The 22,699-nt window shown below is 38.8% G+C and overlaps 1 protein-coding gene across 1 annotated transcript in view; it reads left to right on the forward strand.

Moving 5' to 3' along the window:
- LOC306874048 (uncharacterized protein) overlaps nt 1-22,699 on the forward strand; it is a 110,011-nt gene that overhangs the window by 84,586 nt on the left and 2,726 nt on the right. The window contains exons 12-42 of the mRNA XM_079423768.1: nt 1,307-1,393; nt 3,800-3,853; nt 3,942-4,004; nt 4,108-4,152; nt 4,235-4,288; nt 4,379-4,439; nt 4,594-4,704; nt 5,595-5,744; nt 5,904-5,984; nt 6,078-6,235; nt 6,529-6,708; nt 6,873-7,056; nt 10,576-10,647; nt 10,773-10,880; nt 11,323-11,541; nt 11,642-11,803; nt 14,060-14,230; nt 14,500-14,643; nt 15,003-15,122; nt 15,355-15,536; nt 15,721-15,784; nt 19,049-19,123; nt 19,266-19,373; nt 19,475-19,582; nt 19,716-19,787; nt 19,896-20,015; nt 20,606-20,722; nt 21,010-21,171; nt 21,274-21,372; nt 21,462-21,611; nt 21,738-21,854. Of these exons, the coding sequence (XP_079279894.1) occupies nt 1,307-1,393; nt 3,800-3,853; nt 3,942-4,004; nt 4,108-4,152; nt 4,235-4,288; nt 4,379-4,439; nt 4,594-4,704; nt 5,595-5,744; nt 5,904-5,984; nt 6,078-6,235; nt 6,529-6,708; nt 6,873-7,056; nt 10,576-10,647; nt 10,773-10,880; nt 11,323-11,541; nt 11,642-11,803; nt 14,060-14,230; nt 14,500-14,643; nt 15,003-15,122; nt 15,355-15,536; nt 15,721-15,784; nt 19,049-19,123; nt 19,266-19,373; nt 19,475-19,582; nt 19,716-19,787; nt 19,896-20,015; nt 20,606-20,722; nt 21,010-21,171; nt 21,274-21,372; nt 21,462-21,611; nt 21,738-21,854 (3,598 nt within the window). The remainder of the gene's footprint in view (nt 1-1,306; nt 1,394-3,799; nt 3,854-3,941; nt 4,005-4,107; nt 4,153-4,234; nt 4,289-4,378; nt 4,440-4,593; nt 4,705-5,594; nt 5,745-5,903; nt 5,985-6,077; nt 6,236-6,528; nt 6,709-6,872; nt 7,057-10,575; nt 10,648-10,772; nt 10,881-11,322; nt 11,542-11,641; nt 11,804-14,059; nt 14,231-14,499; nt 14,644-15,002; nt 15,123-15,354; nt 15,537-15,720; nt 15,785-19,048; nt 19,124-19,265; nt 19,374-19,474; nt 19,583-19,715; nt 19,788-19,895; nt 20,016-20,605; nt 20,723-21,009; nt 21,172-21,273; nt 21,373-21,461; nt 21,612-21,737; nt 21,855-22,699) is intronic.

Here is a 22,699-nt window from a genome sequence, read left to right on the forward strand (position 1 = left end):
CATGGCAACACTACAACATTTGGAATGGATTTTCTTCCTCTTTTGGATGGCAGTTCACAGATTTCAGAAGTTTACAGAACAGTACCTGAAGGTTCTGTAGAACTTGTAAAGTCACTCATAGAGAGTGTGAGGTCTCTGAGCTGCTATTCAGTTTGCAGTTTTTGAGTGGTTTGTGCTGGTGCTGGAATCACCTGCTCCAATCTGCTGTGTGCCTTTGTTTCCGTTGGTTGGGACACTTAACCCACTGAACTCAAGAGAAAACAAGGACCAGCTAGTTCTATATTAAATTTATTGAACTTGCCAATTAAATCAATGAAGTAAATTCAAAATAAAGCAGTGGCAGCAATAATAAGCATGTGTTTGTAGAAGTAAATATTACAAAAGGAGCCTTTAGTCCTATTGCTCTCACCTTTCCTTTCACCTTTTCGTTCTCTCTCACTTCTTTCCTGTTTATTCTCTGTAAAAATCACTTTCTTGCTTTCCAGTAAAAAAATTAAATAAAGACCCCATCAAATCAAAATGAGAGTTTTGTGGCTTTTAGTGCATGTGTGTTAGCTTTGGTACCATCTACTGTATACACTAGTGTACTCTAAAAATTGACAGTAAAGTTAAAGTTCATCAGATATACGGTACGTATTTACTTTCTCTTTTGGAGAAAAATGACCAAAAAATGCTGATGATTCATTTTGCACTTCAAAATTTTTATCAAATTAAAATAATTTCTGGACTGAAATTTTAAAACTGACTACTGACCAGCAATTAGCAAATTATGGTTCATTGCTGTGACATACCTGAAGCCGTTTTTTTTCAAACACTGCAATAATAATAATAATAAAAAAGGAATATACGTGGGATGTTCATCAAGCAAAGAAAAGGGGTGTTTTTTCATAAGCTGAATCTACTAGAAAACTTGCAGCAAAATGAAGACTTAAGAGAAGTTGTCTTGAACTAAGTTCATTTTTCTTACTCAAAACAAAACTGGCTAATAGGTTGAGAGTATAAACAGGATATATATTGTTTTAAGAATGCTGGAACCTTTTTACTGGAAAATAAGACAAAAATCCTGATCAAGAATCTGATTTCTGCAGTGTTTCTTCTGCCTGTTGTTCACTACCCTTTGCTTTTACATCTGTCCCTCTATTTTTATCTTAAGTCTCTCTCTCTTACACTCTCTCTCTTCTTACACTTGCTCTTTGTCTTTTTCCATGATCTTTTTCTTAACCTGACCAAGACTCTTTCTCACGTTTTCTCTCTCTGATATAATCCTGGGCTCTAATGTGTCAAATATCTGTGTTGTGGATCTCAGGGGGATGTTGGTCCATCAGGACTCAGGGGCAGTCCGGCCGTTCAGTTTAACGCACCAGCTATAAGCACTATCAACAAAGGAGAGAAGGTAACACACAGGGGAGCGGTGATGCCAACCCAGGGAGGGGCACTGCCAGGGTGAGAGGGTGTGGATGGTGGGGGAGAGAGGAGCGTTAGAGGGCATTGAACCACAACATTGTTTCAGGGAAAATGGTCTGGAACGTTCTGATCATTTATCAGTTGGGACTGACATTTGTTAAAACCTTGATTATGGGAATGTTTTCTGAAAACACATAGAGACATTGACAGTAAATAAAGGGAGGGTGGTTAGTTGCATAATGATTGAATGGGGAGAGAAACAGACACATCTATTGTGTTAAATATGTGGTTCATTGCCAAAGCTCCTTTGTTCTGCCTGTGTCCATTCATCTCCTCTTCACCCTGATCTCCCCGCTGCTCTGGCAGTGGTCACAGTCCTCTTAACGTCCTTCTTCAAAACCCCAAATATTTCTCATCACATGCCACCTCTTCAACATGCTCCGCCGCTACCGTCTCCAAACAGCCTCCCCATCAACCGTCATCTTGTCCCATATAAAAAAAAAAATCTCTCTTCCTTGGTTACCGTATCCAGGGAGATGTGGGCACGCCCGGTGACCCAGGCCGCCCACTGGTCAATGGAGTGGTGGAGCTTGTTGGCTTTCCGAAAGGAGACAAAGGAACTAAGGTTTGTGAGGAAAATGCAGCTGTGAGGATCTAGATCTAGGATGAAGTCAATAGACACCGTCCTCCTCAAAATATTTTCCCTTGTACCTCAGACCTGCTATCCAGGAGGGTGACGTCCACTTTGTGCTTGATGTATTCATGCCATACTTCACCCTGTGGTGAATATTGAGGGTGGTGTCCATAAAGTCTTCATATTTGGTGGTGATTTGAAATACTTAAATGATGTGTGCATATATACAGCGGCCCTAAAGAGGACATTTCAGCTACCCTTACAAATGTATAAATATCACTCTCTAATGTGGATAATGTTAGATAATATTTTGTTCTAATACAATGGAATTCATTTAAAGTGTGGTCCAAGTGTTAAATTAGCTTTATGAAACTGTATACTTCTATTTAAAGGATTAGTTCACTTCCAGAATAAAAATGTCCTGATAATTTACTCATCTCCATGTCATCCAAGATGTTCATGTCTTTCTTTTTGAGGAAAACATTACAGGATTTTTCTCCATATAATGGACTTCAGTGGCAGCTCACGGGTTGATGGTCCAAACTGCAGTTTTAATACAGCTTCAAAAGGCTCTACACAATCCCATCTGAGAAATAAGGATCTTATCTAGTGAAACGATCAGTCATTTTCTAAAGAAAAAAATGTGACCTTTCCAGCGTGATACGTAATGTGTGAGGTCAAGCTAGTGCAAGACGAGCATTTGTGGTTAACAAGTATAGAATTCTATTTTTATTTTATAAAAATTTTTTTAGAAAGTGACCGATCATTTCACTAGATAAGACCCGTATCCTCGGCTAGGATCATGTAGAGTCCTTTTAAGCTGCATTGAAACTGCAATTTGGACCTTCAACCTATTGGCCACCATTGAAGTCCACTATATGGAGAAAAATCCTGGAATGTTTTCCTCAAAAACCTTCATTTCTTTTCATCTGAAGACACAAACATGGTTTACACTATTATAAGATTTTTTTTATTATAAGGTATAATTTTATTCAGCAAGGATGAATGAATTTGATCTAAAGTGACAACAGTGACTTTTATAATATTACAAAAGATTTCTATTTCAAAACATTTCTGTTCTTTTGAACATTCTATTCAGCTTATTATTCAGTTTATTATTAAACAGCACAACTGATTTCTGCATTCATAACAATGTGAAATGTTTCTTAAGCACCAAATCAAATAGAAAACAGTTATTTGGTATATGTCACAGTACTGTTTTTATTGCATTTTTGATCAAATCAATGAAGCCTTGGTAAGCATAAAAGACTTCTTTCAAAAACAATAAAGAAGTCTTACCGACCTTAAACTTTTGAGCTGTAGTTTATATTATGTAGGTGTTCAATTTAAGATTCTTGTTTGTTTCATTTGGAGCCCAAATCATAACAAAGGACATTCAACTGAATTGAAATTTGTGGATTTCAAGCATAGATGTGTACAACAATTGCTGCGTAATGTATTACATGTTATGTAATATTTCTTGACCATAGAAATATCAGTATCATTGAAGCTTCTTTCTCAGGAGTTTTCTCTTGATAAATTTTCTGCATTCACAGTACATATTGTTCTCATATTGGTTCAACTTGTTATGCCATTTTTACACTAAAATACTAAAATCTGGAGAGAAAAGGTTTAAAAATGAACTCGGTTGATTTTTAGGTGTAATCCCCAGCCCAGTCAATTGTTTTAAAAAACACAAAGTGACATGATGAATTCTCAGTCTTCTCTCTCTCTCTCTCTCTCTCTCTCTCTCTTCTTTAGGGTGATCAAGGCTATGGCGGTGCTCCAGGTTTTCCAGGGAGACCAGGACCACCAGTGAGTAATCAAAGAGAGCTTGTTCTCCCAATTCATGTTTGTTATGTTACTATTTGAAACTGACACACACATTGTTGTGCATATATAGGGCCCATTTGGGTACAGAGGTGAGACTGGAGAAAAGGGAATCCTGGGCTTGCCAGGCTCAAGGGTAGGTAATGTTACTGCTGCATTTTGTGATTTACCATAGGGTGATATTTTGTTGGTTTCAAATTAACCGGAACTTCCTTTTTTTTTTTTTTTCAACATGGCAGGGTCCACCTGGTCTGAACGGTCCTCCTGGGTTTCCTGGGATTAAGGTAGATATGAAAATCTATACTCTAAACTGTTTTCCTCTTATATCTTCATTAGATACAACCATCTTTTCTCTCACCTCTGTAGGGCTTCCCTGGGACTCCTGGTTTTCCAGGACAACAAGGTTTTACCGGCATAAAGGTCAGAACAGGGAACAAGAAAAACACAAATATATATATTTCATAAACAGAATTATGTTACACAGTATCATATTGTAAATATATTTTTAAGGGTGAAAGAGGAGACCCAGGTCCACCTGGACCGATTGTGGATCCAGTAGGTGGAATTAAAGGTATCAGGTATCATTTATCTTAATAAAACATTATTCAATTTCATACAATTTTGTGATCTTATATATGTTAATTGTTTTTCTGATCTCTCATGTACATACTCATATGTATGCTGATGTACAGTCTTCAGTGATTATTCAATTTACTTGTACCTAGGTCCTCCAGGTGATCCTGGCTTTCCTGGTTATCCGGGGATAACTGGAGATGCAGGGTTTCCAGGGTTTCCTGGTCAGCCTGGTCCTCCGGGACAACCTGCTTTTCTCACAGGTACTACTGACATACTTTTGGATTTTAAGGCTTTATGGCTCAGGTCATGCAGCTTGTTGAGGACGTTTTTGTTCCACTATGGTTGTTGAAAAAGTAACGAGGGCATGATCAAGACGTTAGACTGGAGAGGACATGGCACATAGAAACAAACATGACAGAATCCAAACAAAAATTACAAAACGAGAGCAAATGAACCACCATAAGACATGTGCTCCAAAAGATTAATTACAACACACCAAACTAACCAAAGAGCACATGGAAAGGGAATTAACAACCCAAGCCACATCCCCACAATGAAAGACACGACATGGAGCATCTGGGTCATGGCACCAGAACTGACACCGAACTAGACAGAATTGCCAGGACCCAGACACAAAAGGAACAGGAGAGCTCACAACCAAGAGATAACCCCAAAGAAATAGGAACCAGGACAAAACATGTAACATAGGTGTCAGGATATTGTCGTCAACGCCAAACATGACAGAACAAAGCAACAGGATATACAACATCTAAAGACCAGAAAACCTGTCTAAACAATAAGGATGTGAATCAAAAGAAATTTAATAATCCTTTTAGTATTTTTAAGAAAGAAATATTTAGGAAGAAGAAATGCAGTTACATTGTCAAATAATGACAAATTCAATGATAAGTTTTAAAAACTTACACAGTTTACACAGACTTTTTAATGGCTTTTGGTTCAGCAATTGGTTGGACTTCACTAGTCACACGGTATATTTTTTATTCATTGAAACAATCGCATAGCAGCATGCGAACAACCACTCAAAACTCCTTAGCAATGGCATTGAAATGCCTTGGCAACCATCCACAACATCCTAGTGTCTATATTGTGTCAATATGATGATAACCATGAGTTTTGGTTTTCTATTTAGGTCGTCCAGGCATCTCTGGGTTCCCCGGTGGCCGTGGACCCAAAGGACAGAGGGGAAACCGAGGTCGGGAGTCTTATGGTCCTGAAGGACTTCCTGGAAATCAGGGCTTTCCTGGACCTCCAGGTCTCCCTGGACCACCAGGCAGTACATGTAAGCATTTGCAGATGATGATAGCCATCTTAATTTCACGAAACTTGACAAATTAGATCACACCAAGAAAGTAATTTTTGTGGGTCAAATCAAATAGAAGTAGATCCTTGGGGTAGCAGCTGCAGGTTACCACATTTCTTATTTTATCATTCTATCTAGTAAACCTGTTCTCCGCTGGACTACCTGGTTTTCCTGGTCCAAGAGGACCTCCTGGAGACAGAGGCTTTATAGGGTTTAAAGGTGAGGCACTTTGTTGTAGAACTGAAATGAGAAGTATTTTTACTATTATGTTGAATGATTTACATGGCCTTCTTCCCTGCTTGACTCTTGCAGGTGAAAATGGTGACTGCAACTGTTTGGGTGGAGGAACAATTGGTGCACTGGGACCTCGAGGGCCTCCAGGGCCCACGGGTTTTATAGGACTCAATGGAGTGAAGGGAGAAATTGGTGACCTAGGCTTCTCAGGATCCCGTGGTCCACAGGGCCTTGAGGTAAGATATTAATTATTAAAACATTAGCTTGGATCAATTGGGCTAATGCCTTGATGTTTTTCGGGGGGTGCTGAATGATGTTACATGGAGAGGTAGCAACTTGGTGGTGAGAGTGGTGCAATATAAATCACAAAAGTTCACTGCTAAGGTTACAGGTTTTGTTGTTTGTTTAGGAGTCTGGTGTAAAGCATTTAATACCATATTGTCTTATTGATCATCGAGAAACATTGGGATCATCAGGTAACTTCCAAAATTGTTTAAAATGATAGGTCTTGCTTTGCTTTTTGTTTTAGGGTCGTGCAGGTGACAGAGGCTTTAAAGGGCGTAAAGGAGAGAAAGGTAATTCTTTCTTCCCAGAAGGCAGAGGACAAAAAGGTGATATGGGTCAACAGGGTTTTCCTGGACCACTTGGAGCAAGCGGCAACCCCGGAAAGGATGGATCTCCTGGCTTCCCTGGAGAACCAGGTCTACCTGTGAGTAGATTTTCCTTTTCCTAATTTTTTTTCTCGTTCTGTCTTTTCATTTCATCAGCTCTGTAATCATTGCTAAAGACATGTGGCCCTTGTTGCTTGTAGTAATTCTGATTCTGACTTTCAACTAGTGAGATCTCTAAATTTCTCAAGTTCTTTCTCTACAGGGGGAGCCTGGTTTTGGTGTGTCTGGAGATAAAGGGTTTCCTGGTATTCCAGGGTTCAAAGGTCGTCCCGGTGACAGGGGTGAACCTGGTATTGGCTATCCTGGTGCAGCTGGGTTCAAAGGGTCACAAGGTGATCCTGGATTCAATGGTCTTCCTGGAACACCTGGACCTAAAGGATCTCCAGGTAAGTAAAAGAAACAACTCAGTAACACTTTAACAATAAATACATAGTCTAAAATATTTTATGTAAAAAAAAAAACTAATTATACAGATTATGTGATATTGTTACGTGTTATTATTACCAATTAATAAGTTGAAATGTAATGTATGTGATTAGCCTACTTTTTAAAACAACTTATATTCATATTTCATATACAGTGAATTAATTGGATGTACACCAATGAAGGTGGTATTTTGTCAATACAAGCCTTCTCAATCTCCTCAAGAGGCCCACTTAGCATATTAAGCTTGTTTTGTGAGTTTACGGTATAAGATTAAACAGTATAAGATGAGCTTGTTTGAAAGAGCTTCAGTTTAGAGGTTGCTATACCTCATCTTGACAAGCATTCATCTTGTCAAACTTTGGACATGTGTGAGAGTGAATGGGTGTGCAAATGAATCTTTACATTTTGCCTGTGCTAACAGAACTTTTGACCTCTTTGCAAGCCATTCCATTCAGAGAGAAATTGAGCAGGTGCAATTAAATCATAACAAGTCTTAACATCCATGTCTGAATCATCAAATCCTTTCACTTCTCTGCATGCTCTCCATCTCTCTCTCTTAGTAATGGAATGGCATTGACGCAGCCCTGCACATGTACCCCTTTTGATTTCCTTATTTGCACTGCATTAACCGAATGTGCTGGAATATTTGAATGAGCTTTTTAATTATCTACTAAAGGCACAATCATTTTCATTCTTATGCATTTGATTTCTTATTGATGCTGCCCGAATGAACTGATTCCTCAACCGATTGATTGACAGCTTCTCTTGCAATCTCTCTTGCCCTTGCATGTTGTCTGACTAGGTGACAGCTGTGGGCAGACGGGGCTTAATGATGCCTCTTTGGAAGAGGGAGGTGAGATGTGAAGCCCAGAGCTGTAGCCAGTAAAATATAAATCAACATTTTCCAATGGCCTGACTGTATCAGACAGCTGTAGTGTCCACCAAACCTGACCATACCTTACCTTCATTATGACTTCCCTTTAGCTTGAGATGTCTAATCCAGTTAGTCTCTTGCCATTCTGGAAAAGTGGTAGTCGCCGTATTACAGCCCTCTTTTGCCAGTCATTTAGCAATCTTTGTGCATGTTATTAGCCCTTCTATACTGACCTTACTGGGGAAGGATTGGTTATTTTCTTTTTCTTTTCTTTTTTTGTAGTATGAAAATAAATCACATTTTGAAGAATCTTTTATCACATTTAAAAACTCTGCTACACCATCAAAGGCCCATTACTCAAATTTGCGTTGCATCCCCTTTGTAGCGACACGACATCAGTTCTAACACTTGTACACCTTGGTCACAAACAACCATGACATGCCGTCAATTACCACAGAAGAGTCCGAAATTCTCATCCGAAATGTTTGCACGTTAAAAAATAAATACGACCGCACGATATGTCAATCACCTTTACACACTTCCTCCGAAATTTACTTCCGTCATAAAAAAATTCGGATCAGGTTTGATTTTTTTCTGTTTTTTGCATTCGTAGCAAGCATTTTGAGAGGTGTTTTTTGACAGTAATGAGCCACCGTATAAGCGAACGCCAAAATCCAGAATGGTGATTGTCAAGTTCATCCACTTCGTCTCGCAGCACAAAGCACTGTATATAGATCCTTGCACACTGAGTTCACAGAAACTGGTGGTCTTCTTTTTAATATGTGGCTCTAGTATCACTAGTAAAGCATTAAACTGAGCCACTGACATCTTGAAGTTAACTTTGAATCGCCCGTGATAATCCCGCTGCTCCTTAATAAAAGGAGGGGGAACTCTCCGTCCTCTCTAGGCTATATCTCAGGATTGGATGGACCCAGTATTTCCTTTCTTTTTCTTTTTTTAAGAAGCAAGAAGACAACAAAATCATCCTCGATGCTTGAAGTCTCCATTTAGTAGGCTACTGTTTTGCACATTTTTTTGCAACTGATTAATTAATACACATCTGACTCAGTATGCAAGGTTTCCGTGCGTGACAATTTTTTTGTATGAATACGAAAAAACGCATACGAAAGTTTTGGACTTTTCGGTCCATGCACTTACAATGGAAGTCTATGCAGCAATGTATTGCAACACTGAAAGTACACCCTGTTACATGTTATTATGAGCCTATGGATAAAATTATGCATAAAGCTCTGGCACTTACTAACATTATTTCCAAAATGTTATGTTATTACCATGTAAAGCCAATTAACACTTTTGCAATATACACCCATGGATGGACAAATGCAACAACAGAAGTATTAATATAATAATTAATATATGCACTTTAATTATTATAAGTTCTAAAAGAAAAATACAAGCTGCACATTATTTTTAAACCCTCTGAAAAGCATTTTCATTGTATGTGCATTACTGTACACATTTCTGTTGTCTTTTTAAAGTACGGGTTTCTGTTAAGCTGCTTCAGAACATTATGAACACTTATTAACTATTAACTACGACTTTTCCCTCAATAAATTCCTAATTTGCTGCTTATTAATAGTTAGTAAGGTTGTTAAGTTTAGGTATTGGGTAGGATTAGGGATGTAGAATAAGGTCATGAAGAATAAGGCATTCATATGTGCTTAATTACTACTAATAAATGGCTAATATTCTAGTAATATGCATACTAATTAGCAACTAGGTAAGAGACCCTAAAATACCAAACTTTTCTGTGGTAATTGACAGCAGATGAGATCTCCCTGCCCTCCACATTAAAATGTGGTTTTATGTGTTTTGTAATCATTTTCAGGACAGTTCAGGAAATGTCCATAATGCTGGACTGCAGTGTAACGGCATAGTTACAATATTCTCTCCTGTCCGTTTTCTTATCAGCCAACATTAACTTATCTCAGGTGTTCCGATACATTTTAACTAACAATTTACGCAAACACCCATCTTTTATGCTGCTTTCACGTGCTATAGGAATTATCGTAAATACGAGCTTCCTAGTCGGAAATTGGACATGAACGGCCTCTTAAGTCATATTTACTACTGGGAAATTCAGAAATTTTGATACCCGAGTTTCCGAGTTGGGCGGGTCATAAATTTTAAACATGGTGAAGGGGACAACCATTGCTGCTGTCAATGCTGTTCTCACAACAACTACATCCCTTTGTCTTGTCGCTAAAGTAGTGTATTTATAGGCTAGATATGAACGATCATTCGAAGCAAATTGTATGTTTTATAAGAAGTGAAATAAGCATGTATTTGACCGAAATTCCAGAATTGTCAGCGAACTGCATGTATAGCGCGGTAAATGTTTATATGATTGTCAACCAATGGGATGCTACATTTTATTCTTTCCGACATTATCTGATTCTGATTCTAAAGCACTTGAATACGACAAGCTCGTAATCACGACTTCATAAGTGGGAAATACGAAATTTCCAATAGCACGTGAAGGCAGCATTAATACTTGGTTTATGGTTAGTTGTAGGGAATGTGTGTGGAATGGGCCATCATTGACCGTTTTATATGTTACTGACAATGATATGGATGTCAACAGGAACACCACTGCCCTGTAGGATTCCTGGTGAACTTGGAGATCAAGGATACTTCGGAAATCCTGGGGTGTCAGGTAATTTCATTTCTAAAAGTATATTAAAGTTGATAATTGTAGTAATTTAACTGTAAAGAGTGATTTAACATTTAAAATGCTAAAACGTGTTCTTTTGCATGTTTGTGTGCATAAAAATATATTAGGGCCAAAGGGTCAGCCTGGTTCCCCAGGAGCAAGTGGGCGCCCAGGGTTTGATGGGCCAAAGGGTGAGAGAGGAGAACCAGGCTCTGGTGGTCAGCCAGGACCTCAGGGTAAGATTACAGCCCCAAATGTGAATGGCTGTGCCATCTAACCACAGATTGTACATATAATTGGTCAGCTTGTTTGGGCTAGCCATATATTTAAAAGTATAATAGCAATTGCATTATTCTGCATCAAATTTCATCGAGGTGCAGTAACATTTACTGTTGAAATTTTGCATTCAAAATCCAGTCATTCCAATAGGAATCTGTGTGATTGGGATTTTCACAGGAGGGTGAAAAATTTCCCCATGCAAATTTCACTCATTTTCAAGTTGGTAACATGAAATCACCTCATTGAGCAACACAATCCTTTGCTGCTTTTGGTTTGAAATTGTCTTCTGTTTGAGCAGTGCTTCTTATGTCTCTACGCTGTTTAGAAGAGACAATGGACCAATTTCATGAATGTGACTGCATCTTTTTAAATTTAAATCTCTTTAAATCTTATGATTAGGGTTCCCCGGACCCAGAGGAGATCCAGGTTTACCAGGAATAACAAATGCTGGCTTACCAGGGCCTCCAGGAAGAGATGGTTTTCCAGGTTTGCCAGGAGCTAAGGGAGAGCCCGGTGTGGTGCTTGGGGCCACTCCTGGAGGTCCAGGTTCTCCAGGGAGACCAGGAGAGCCAGGAGACAAGGGTCAACCTGGTGTGCCTGGTTTACTAGGGAGGCCTGGTAAGTTTTCACATAGCAACTACCAACAATGTCATTAGCACCAATCCTGTTAGACATTTATAAGTCATGCTAAATATCAAGATAATGCATTTCTCCTCAGGTAATGATGGACGCAATGGCTTTCCTGGCATAAAGGGAGAACGAGGTGTGGAGGGAATTCCTGGTCTTGTAGGTCCCATAGGTCCACCAGGAGAAATCCCTCCCGGGGGTGTTCCTGGTCCCAGAGGGCCACCTGGAGCTAAGGGATTTGATGGACCTCCAGGTAACCAAATCAAATCAATTTTGGCGTTCTATGTAATAAAATGAGTATTTGTTCAACAAGAACTGCTCAGATACATATACTAGAGTAAACTCTGCCTCGAGTTCTACAGTAAGCAATTTTTTCAGTTAGACCTTTCACATTTAAATTTTTGGCATATCTACTCAACTTCGAAGACTTTGTCATGAGGCATCATTTTTTTAATCTATCTTAATAACCTGGGTTGTTATGGTTTGATTTAAATTTTCATGTGAGTATTGTTTACTACTGTAGATTTGAGTTACAGTAAAATGTTTCACTGGCTCTTTCTCTTCTCATCAGTCTTTGTCAGCCTGTTTACTGATCTTCCTCACAAAAATATCTGTTTTCAATATTCTTTTCTCTATGGTCATCCTCCCTTCCTTCTCTTTTTTCATCACCATCATTTCCACCCTCCCGTCCTTCCATTCGTGGTGTCACCCTCTTCTAAATTTGGTGTTGGGTCACTTCACTAGGCTGCCAAGGTGAGAAATATTGTCCTCCCTGATGCCCTCCATTTGGTGTTGATGTTCCTCTAACACACAATTCACACTCTTGCAATGCTTCCTCTTAAAGGGTTAGTTCACCCAAAAGTGTTTTACACACCCTCGAGGCATCCTAGGTGTATATGACTTCCTCCTTTCAGACGAATCCAATCGGAGTTGTATTAAAAATGATCCTTGCTCTTCCAAGCGTTAGAATGGGAGTAGGTGGGTGTTTTTGTACAACAGTCCAAAAGTAGTCAAATAAAGCATGCGCATCCATAATAAAACGTGCCTTACACGGATCTGGGGGGTGAATAAAGGCCTCCTGTAGCGAATTCATGCGTTTTGTAAGAAAAATATCCATATTTCAAACGTAATAAACACTTCTCTCTCACTTCATCTAACTGTGGTACATGGAAGCCGTTCTGGTGGATGATGTAGGACGTCGGCGTTGTATGATTAGTGAGAAACGTGGAGAGAGAAGAAAACAAAATGGCGGTCATAAATTAGAAGTACAAAACGAGGATTTGTAAATAAAAATGTCAGAGGATTTTGATATAAGCTAAGAGGAGACTCCTGTAAACAAACTCGCGAGACTAGCATATCTCAGAGGCGCGTGTGTGACCGTACGTCCTACGTCATCCGCCGGAATGGCTTCCATATTTGAAATATGGATATATTTTTTTTTATCCATGCACGCACTTTATTTGACGTGTTTTGGACTGTTAAACAGAAACACCCGCCCACTGCAATAATAACACTTGGAATTACCAGGACAATTTTTTATATAACTCCGATTGGATTCATTTTAAAGAAGAAAGTCATATTCACCTAGGATGCCTCGAGGGTGAGTAAATCACAGGCTAATTTTCATTTTTGGGTGAACTAACCCTTTACTGCACTTGTCTTTCCTTGTGTTTCCAGTCCTCCTAATTAATATTTCACCCAAAACGATGACAGAAAATGACAGTCATTTTTGGATGAACTCTCATCTATTTCAAACCAATAGAGTAGTTTGTTCATAGTAACAATGCAGAATTAATTTGTTTATTTGGATCTGCAAAATGTTTATTTGAAATTTCTTGGATTGACCATTTATTAAAAAATGTTCATCCATGGTCTTTTATCACTGGAGTGGTTGTATTCCTCCATCTTTTTGTGTGTTTGTGTACTATGAAGCAGGATGCACATAGTGCACTCACGTGTAAAAGATGGCCTAAAACTTGTGTGCTTAAATACTAATCCTCAGGTTCAATGAATTTGAGAAATCTAGCCTCTAATCTAACAATCTAGCCTCAGAACTTGCTTTAATCCTGATGTGCTTGTGTGCCTTTAACCACAAACCCACCTACTGGTAAACAGCAGCATCTTTAGTTAGTCATGTCAACTTTAGTTAGTCATGAAAGTATGTTTCAGCTTCTTGTACATTCAGTCTATAATTACACTTTACATTAAACTGACATTTCCACAAATTGTGAAATGTTGTTTTCGCCCAGTACAGCAAATATCAGTAAATGTTTGTTTTTATGTCAACATTTATTGCATCTTTTAGTCATTTAAAATTCTTTAGAATTTGCTTGTTTTTTTCTTTAATTACCTGTTATTTAAAGCACTGCATGCTGTCTTTAAAGTATTTCTTTGTTGGGTAAGTCTATTCACCTGTACAGTATTGTGAGTTTATTTACATCTCATTAAAAAAAAAATCTTTCAGAGCTAATGCCTATATTATATATATATTTTTTAATTTCCCCAACAGGTTTCCCAGGGCTGAAGGGTGTGAGAGGAGATCCAGGGCCTCCAGGGCCTGGTGGAATAAAGGGTACACCAGGACTTCCTGGCTTCCCAGGGTCACAGGGATTTAGGGGACCTCCTGGTCCCCCTGGCATTGGAACACGACCAGGCATACCTGGAAGACCAGGAATAAAGGGTATGATATTGCAGAAAGAGCTTATTATTTAAACTGATTTGGCTTTCTTGAGTTATATTGTTGATTGAAGCTATTCTAGATTCACTTCTGCAGTCATTTTAACATGCTTTTATCTCTAAACCACACTATTGAAATTTGTTAGGCTATGCATTATCACAAAGACAGGAAACAAGCATCTCAGAGATTGTTTCAAATAGCATAAAATAGTCTAATGAGCACATTTTACTTTTAATTATTATAACGTGGATATTTTGTTGTCTGTGTTCAAGGGGAGAAGGGGTCTCTTGGATTGTTGGGATTCCCAGGTTTTCCTGGTTCTCCTGGAGTCCCAGGTGGCCCAGGTGTTAAAGGTTTACCTGGTTTTGCTGGGCAGGATGGCTTACCTGGAGGAACTGGATCAAGAGGAACCAAAGGTATATTGATGCAGGAGCAGGACATTTGATTGTGGATTTTTAGTTAAGAAAGCACTCAAACAAGAATTCAGCTTTCCTGTAGCTCAAATAGTAGAGCATGGCGCTAGCAACGCCAAGATCATGGGTTCAATTCCCAGGGAAAGCAAGAGCTGATAAAATGTAGAAACTGTAACTTGAATGCAATGTAAGTCGCTTTGGATAAAAGCGTCTGCTAAATGCGTAAATGTAAATGTAAATGTAAATTCAGAACTTCAGAAAGAACCAAGATATAAAATAGTTTATTGTAATTATATTTTAAAATGCACTGCAGTAATACAATTAATGTACTAAATTAATGGATATATGTTTGTGTTTTAAAGGGGAACGTGGTGTTCCTGGTCTTCCAGGACCCTCTCCAGTGCTTCCAGTAGAGCAGCTGGAAAAGGGTCAAAAAGGTGACCCAGGAGGTGGTGGACTGCCTGGTTTCCCAGGACCAAGAGGTACAAAAGTGGACAGACCATCCAATTAGACCTCAGTTCCTTAGATTCTAATGATAAATTCATGCTGTTTAGTGGCATAAAGGTGTTCATGGACTTGTGATGTTGAGCTGTTCTGTAGAGAGTAAAGTTCAGTGGAGTTATTAATGACATTTTCATTTAAACTTGTGATAAAAGAACCAGTCATTCAGTAAATCTCAGTAAAAACAAAATGTTTTTTTTTTCTTTTTAACAGGTGATAAGGGTTTTCTAGGGTCACCTGGACGTCAAGGCGTTCCTGGATTACCCGGTGTTGCAGACCAAGCAAAAGGTCTTCCAGGCCAGCCTGGACTCCCAGGTATTCCTGGCTCCTTTGGCTTCCCTGGTCCCAAAGGTTCACCTGGAGTTATGGGCTTCCCTGGCTCACGAGGCCTGAGTGTAAGTATGCTGTTTTCAGGCCACTAGTACAGTATAAATATGTATAAAATTTACTATGGATGCAGCAGTACTAATACAGTTATCAGCAAACTGTCTAATATGGCCTCATACTTGCACTTGTCAAAATGTGTTATGCACAGAAATATACATTGTCTCTTACTTTTCATGTTGTTCTCCATTGCAGGGTGATGATGGTGTACCTGGGGTTCCAGGGTTCCCAGGCACTCCAGGACAATCTGGTGGCAAAGGTGAGATCTCTGTGATTCTGTCAAAGCCAAGTATAATAATAATAATAGTAATGTACCTTATTTCCAACCTACAATATGAATGGCAAATGCAAGTAGTTGAATAATAGTCTGATCAAAGTCCCTTTCAAGGAAAGTCTGTTCACTCAGCCACCATATTTGCAACGCCTCCGGGCAGCTCAAACAAGACCAAGTCTTATCTAAATGAATGGGGGAATCCTGAAATCTCAAAAACGGCTCGCAGAACTCGAGATTAAATTACATATTTCAAATCAGCAACAAAATCTGAAATTAACTGCCCCTTGAATGTTGTTTCTAAATATCAAATTATTACTGCGCATGTGCATCGGCTAATCCAGCCTCAGGTTTCTATGGGAACCAGAGCTTCTAACTGCAGCTGCAGTGAAGCAATGACTTTACCAATCAGTGATTGGCTCTTTCATTTAGAAGGCGGGACTATCCCGCCATATTGCGCATTTCACTTTCTCCCATTCATAAGTATATGAGTGAACCGTCTTTGTATTTTTAGGGTGCTTTCACATCTGTAGTTCGGTTCATTTGGTCCGAACCAAAGGCAAAAAATTATACATTGTAGCTATTTTTAGCCGTTTTGGTTCCTTTTCACACCACACTGTTTGCTCTGATTCGAACCAGCTGAAACGAACCAAAATGCAGTCACGTGACAACATCCGCTTCACTTGTTGGCTAGATGTCTTTAAATGCATTCCCTAAACTGCTTTTCGATTGGTCAGAAAGAGTGTGCGGCAAAATTCCAACGGCGCTCCTGGAAGTAAACAAAGACAGGAGTAAAATGCAGCAGACAGAACACTATTACATTATTATTACAAATTTCTATGAGGCTCTGCACCTCCTCACAAACCCAAGTTTGTCCGCGACCTGCCATGCTAAACTGCAAACAGTCAACAATTACTTCCTCATCCCATAATGCACAGCGCAGCTGACTACGGCAGCTGAGGCACGTTCAGGCTCACACCGGTGCCCAATGTTTTGCTACTGTTTCCGGGTTGAACGACATGTTTCCTGGAAACGGTGTGCAACGGGGTTTGAGATGTTTTCTCTTGTTTGGTGGGTGTGTCAAAAATGTCAGCCCAATCAGCAGCAACGTGTATATAAACCACGCGGTATTAAAGAGACAGCCCGCACAATGGGTCCAAGTGAAGTCATTTAATATGTGTTTGCTGCAGCTCTGTATACATAACAATTGAAGATATTAGAAGACGTTTGTCGTAAGAGTTTTATAGTAACATAGCATATCATGATGATGATGAATTTGTAAGTAAATGTAAATAACAGCAAAATAAATTCACAAGAGCAAGTATATATTTTTTCACGTTTATTTACATTAAAGGCAAAATAACTGAAATAATAAGAGCACAAGTATAGATCTGGAACTTCTTTAAGTCTGTCTAAATATGTAGTAATTGCAATGTCTTCTGGTCCATATCCTTTCCTTAGGAAGGTGTGCTAGACACTGATTAATATAACATAACAATACTATACATATTTATATATTTTGCTATTGTATTGTGGAGTGACACGTTCATAAACTTTTCTATGCTTATCTGATTATATAATGCTAAATATTACAATATCATAGCACAACAACAGTGATCAGCAATAATGATAAGCCTAATACTCACAATAATAATAATAATAAGGTCATATATATCATAAAACAGTTTTGGAGGTAAGTAGATTGTCCTTCATCTGAAATTTATTTTCATCATGAAATGCAAGGCAAATATTGGATCACAATAATTAGGAACCACAGTGTACACAGATCGCATTCTCACCACAAACGAACCGCTCCAGGGTTTGTTTGAAAGCGTGCCAAGACCACCTCTTCAAGGAGGTCTCGGTATGCTTGTTTGGTCCGCTTTTGGTGCGCACCCGAGTGAGATTTCTGCATTCTCACCTACCCAAACGAACCGCACCAAGAGGGAAAACGAACTCTAGTGCGATTCAACCGAACTAAATGGGGCAGGTGTGAAAGCACCCTTTAAAATCTTTGGTCTGATGCAGTGGTTAATTTGTAAATGAAACATTGCCGGATCCAAATCAGCAGTTATAAGGCGCTGTGACCGACCCTGACAATACACCTTCAGTTTTCTCTGAACATTCAATGATGTCACTAAACGGTGATGCCACAACATCGTTCACAACTTTCTGCATGGACCTAATTATACAACCTTGGTTTTCAAACCCTGTTTTTATTGTGAGTGTGCAAAAATAAAAGTAAACACTTTGCGGTTTGTCGTAGCTCTATGACCAAAAATAGAGTATTTAATGTTTCATCTGTTTGATCGCACCTCGCACACACACACGCAGTCTCTTCATTATCAAAATAAAAAAGTCCATAGTATAACCGGTCCACAGCTGCTATTATGCCAAGCATGTGAAGAGGATGAGTTTTTCCGTCGATATAGGCCTACGAACACACGCATTAGTGAAGTGACATACTGCCAAGTATGGTGACCCATACTCGGAATTCGTGCTCTGCATTTAACCCATCCAACGTGCACACACACAGCAGTGAACACACACACACCGTGAACACACACCCGGAGCAGTGGGCAGCCATTTATGCTGCGGTGCTCGGGGAGCAGTTGGAGGTTCGGTGCCTTGCTCAAGGGCACCTCAGTCGTGGTATAGAGAGTTTAGAGAGCGCTGGACATTCACTCCCCCCCACCTACAATCCCTGCCGGCCCGAGACTCGAACCCGCAACCTTTGGATTATGAGTCCGACTCTCTAACCATTAGGCCATGACTTCCCCCAAGTCATGAAGCCTAGTCTACATTATAAATAATAGTTTAACATTAAATTACATTTGGATTTGTGCCAAATGAGAGTGGTACGTGAGCCCAACGGTACTTTCAGTTTCACTTTGTTTTGGTTTCTTTAGCTTTATTTATTTATTTGTCCATTCTTGATCTGTTCTGCATACCATTAAATTTAAATGATTTGATTTGGAGTGAGGGGAACTAGGCTATGATTATGGTGTTTATAATGTTTGTACATTATAAACGATTTTGAATTAAGAAAGCTGATTGGTCAATGAGTTGACCAATACATAATCTACAAATCATGCTCCAAATACATCTACATAAACTCGCAATCGCTCTGTCTCGTATGCACGCGTCATGATCTACTGCACTTGGTAATGCGGGATCTTTTCGGACATTTTCCGGAACAGGATCCGGCTCAAATTAAGCACTGGTCTGATGCCTGTAAACATTGTCTTTAAGGTCAGAAAGGTGATTCATATGAATTATCTGGACCCCCTGGACCAAAGGGTGTGATTGGAAATCCTGGATTCCCAGGTTAGAAAGACATTTTTTTCAGGTTCTTAGTATGTATATGGTTTATAAACTTTTCTATTTTTTGTACTATATTTCATTTTAATAATGCAAATTCCAGTCTGATTTCTTAAAAAGATTTTTGTCCTTTACCTTTCATAACTAGGTGGTACAGGACTTCCTGGTGAACCAGGTGATCCTGGTTTCTCAGGAATATTGGGATTTCAAGGCCAGAAAGGTTTTCCTGGAGAGCCGGGAGCACCTGGCTTTGGTGGTACGTGGAAGTTTAGATCCACACTTATGATTCGGTTTAAATTATTTCAGCTTTATCAGCAGCTTCCCTAATTTTATTTTTATTGTTGTATTTGTTTATAGGCTCACCAGGCCTCCCAGGCATAAGGGGTCTCCCTGGTTATCCAGGACAAAAGGGGCGTGATGGAGATTCAGGCCGTCCTGGAGCTCCAGGTTCACCAGGAGAGAAAGGTTAAACAAGAACTTGTACAATATTGCTAAAAACATATGTTTTTTTTCAGCTGTAGTCATTCATCTTTTTACAAACTAATTGAACCCAGCATGTTGCCATTTCTGAAATACCCTGTTTCAAATCTTACTTCAGGTTTTCCAGGATCACCTGGTTTAGATGGACTCAATGGTCTTCCAGGATCCAAGGGGTTGTCTGGAGTTCCAGGTACATTATCAGATGAACCTCTGAATATAAGGTTCTACATTATACTTATATAATGTATATTATATAAACAAACTTGTGACTGCTCACTTATTTAACATATGTCCTCAGGTGTGACTGAAGGTGGTCGGGCTGGAGCTCCTGGTGTGAATGGCCTGAAGGGGGGGAGAGGTTCATCACAGTCCGGAGCACCTGGGCGCTCTGGAGAAAAAGGATCCAGAGGAGACACTGGTGAGGAGACTCATGTGTATGGACCACTGAATGTGCAGTCAACCTCACCAGACCTTTGGCTATATTTGAAACTCTTAAAAATAAGGGAAAAATATCATTTTCAAAAAAGAAAATGCAAAAAATAAATTAAATTAAAAAGTTTTTGCAAATAAATGTTGTAGGCTTATACAATTGTCATGTAAATGTAAAATCTTAAATGTATAAAAATAATTATCTTTTTGGAAAACCCTGTATTTAAAAAAGTATTGTGGAACAAATTTAATACATTTGTAAATTAAAGTAATATGAATTTTTATAATTTTTTGAGTGTAATAATAACAATAGCTATATAAATATTAATGAGATTTTAAAACCGATAAAAATAGTTTTTAAAGTTAAACATGCAAATGTACCATTAAAGTATTGAAATATTTACTTAAAATATCAGGGGGTACTTAATAAAAAGTAAATAATTTATGTCAAAGGGGTTCGGCTGACAAAAAAGTTTGAAAACCCCTGCTAAACCACTTGATCACATAGAATGGGAATCACGCAGTCTCCCTTTCAATTTGCATGTATGTATTTAATGATTATGAAATCTTGGTTTTCAGGTGCCTCTGGTTTGAGAGGCTTCCCTGGTAATCCAGGCCCCCCTGGCCCACCTAGTCCTTCTAATATCCCAGGTCCTCCCGGAGACCCTGGACTTCCGGGATTAGATGGACGAGAAGGTACAGGACATCTCTGTAGTCTCTGTTCTCATTACTTTTATTGCCTCTCTAAGATTGAACTGATCCTTTCTTGGGCTATGTGTGTATATATATATATATATATATATATATATATATATATATATCAGTATACAGTATATCTAAAACAAAAATATGTTTGATCTAGAGGACTAGCAATTTTATTTCCTCTTAGATCTGTTTCTCTTTGAGAGTGAACTTGTAACCTTTTGCAGTTGCCCATAGTTCTTGCGATGTATTGAAATCAGTTCAAACTGGATCATTTGTAGGTCCCTTTGGCCCTCCTGGCCTACCTGGTCCACCAGGCCCTGGAACAGTCCAAGGAGACAGGGGAGATACCGGACGTCCTGGGCGACCAGGAATACCAGGACCACGTGGAGACCCTGGTGGTTTTGGAGTGCCTGGATTACAAGGCAGTCCTGGTTTTAAAGGTATTTTTTTCTAATGTTTTAATATTTTTCCATCTCTTTAACCGTGCTCCCATATTTTGTTAATTGGAATTTATTAATTTTTGTGCTGTCTGGATTTACAAGGACAAAGAGGTGACCCTGGCTTTAGTGGTGTACGTGGACCACCAGGGTTCCCTGGAGAACCAGGAGATTATGGCAGGAATGGACCCAAAGGATTAAAGGGTCAGTAGGCATTTTAAATCTTTAAAATTAGCTAACATTAATGAATCATGAGCATTCTTGAAACATCAGCTTTTGTAATGTCCTCTCAGGTTCTGCCGGTCCTAAGGGACGTCCAGGAACTGTCGTCCCACCTAACATAACCGATAGTATGCCATTGGGGGAACGGGGCCCACCAGGTCTTGATGGGTTTCTTGGTCAGGCAGGAATGCCAGGCCTGCCAGGCAGTCCAGGATTCCCAGGTGAGGTGTTTTCTTTTTGTATTTTCTTTGCAGAAGATAAGAAAAAAGAAAGAAATATGAAACTTAAAGTCAGCTCAATTATTTAACCTTCTAACTCCAATTTCAATTCCTCTGAAAATTCACCAGGTCCCAAAGGACTCAGAGGGCCAGTGGGTAGACTTGGTTCTGTTGGTGCAGCTGGATCTCCTGGAGCTTTTGGTGACCCCGGACCTTCAGGAATCCAAGGACCCACAGGAACCCAAGGTACAAAGAGTGTTCTTCTACCTTTTACATCTTTTATATAAATGTTTTGGGTTTTGGAGCAGTGGTTCTCAAATGGTGGTTCACAGATCTGTTCTGATCATGGATCAGTAGTAATCAACCCCCACCCCCCAAAAGAAAAAAAACTATTTGTATGAGCCATCAAACTTCATTAAGATGATTATTTACAAAGAAACTTATTTAGCAAGGATGCATTAAATTACTCAGAAGTGACAGTAAAATCATTTATAATAATACAGAGGATTTATATTTCAAAGAAATGCTATTCTTTTAAACTTTCTACTCATCAGAAAAAAACTGCATCATGGTTTCCACAAAAATATTAAGCAGCAACTGTTTTCAGCATAATTATGAGCAATGTTTCTTGAGCAACAACTCAACATATTAATATGATTTCTAACCATGTGATGCTGAAGACTGGATTTACGGCTTCTGGAAATGCAACTTTAATATCGCAGGAATAAATAATAAAAAAACTCAATATATTAAAATTGAAAATAAATATTTAAAATTGTAATAATGTTGTAATATGACCATTTTGCAGCCTTGGTGAGAATTAGAGAATTTCAGAAAATCATACCCCAAATGTTTGACTACTGTAAATATTTACATGTATATACATTTTATGCAATATACTTTTGTAATAAACATTTAACATGAATAAACATATATTGTGCTATAGATATTTTTGACCTTGTCTTGCGTCACTTGATTTCATGTGTAAAATTTGGATTCTGAAGCAAAACCAGATGAGAACCATTAATCTAGTGTTACATTCATGTGCTTTATGTGGTAACATCTACATTAATGTGATTATTTCCTATCAA

Source organism: Barbus barbus (assembly GCF_936440315.1).
Source record: "Barbus barbus genome assembly, chromosome: 1".
NCBI lineage: Eukaryota > Metazoa > Chordata > Actinopteri > Cypriniformes > Cyprinidae > Barbus > Barbus barbus.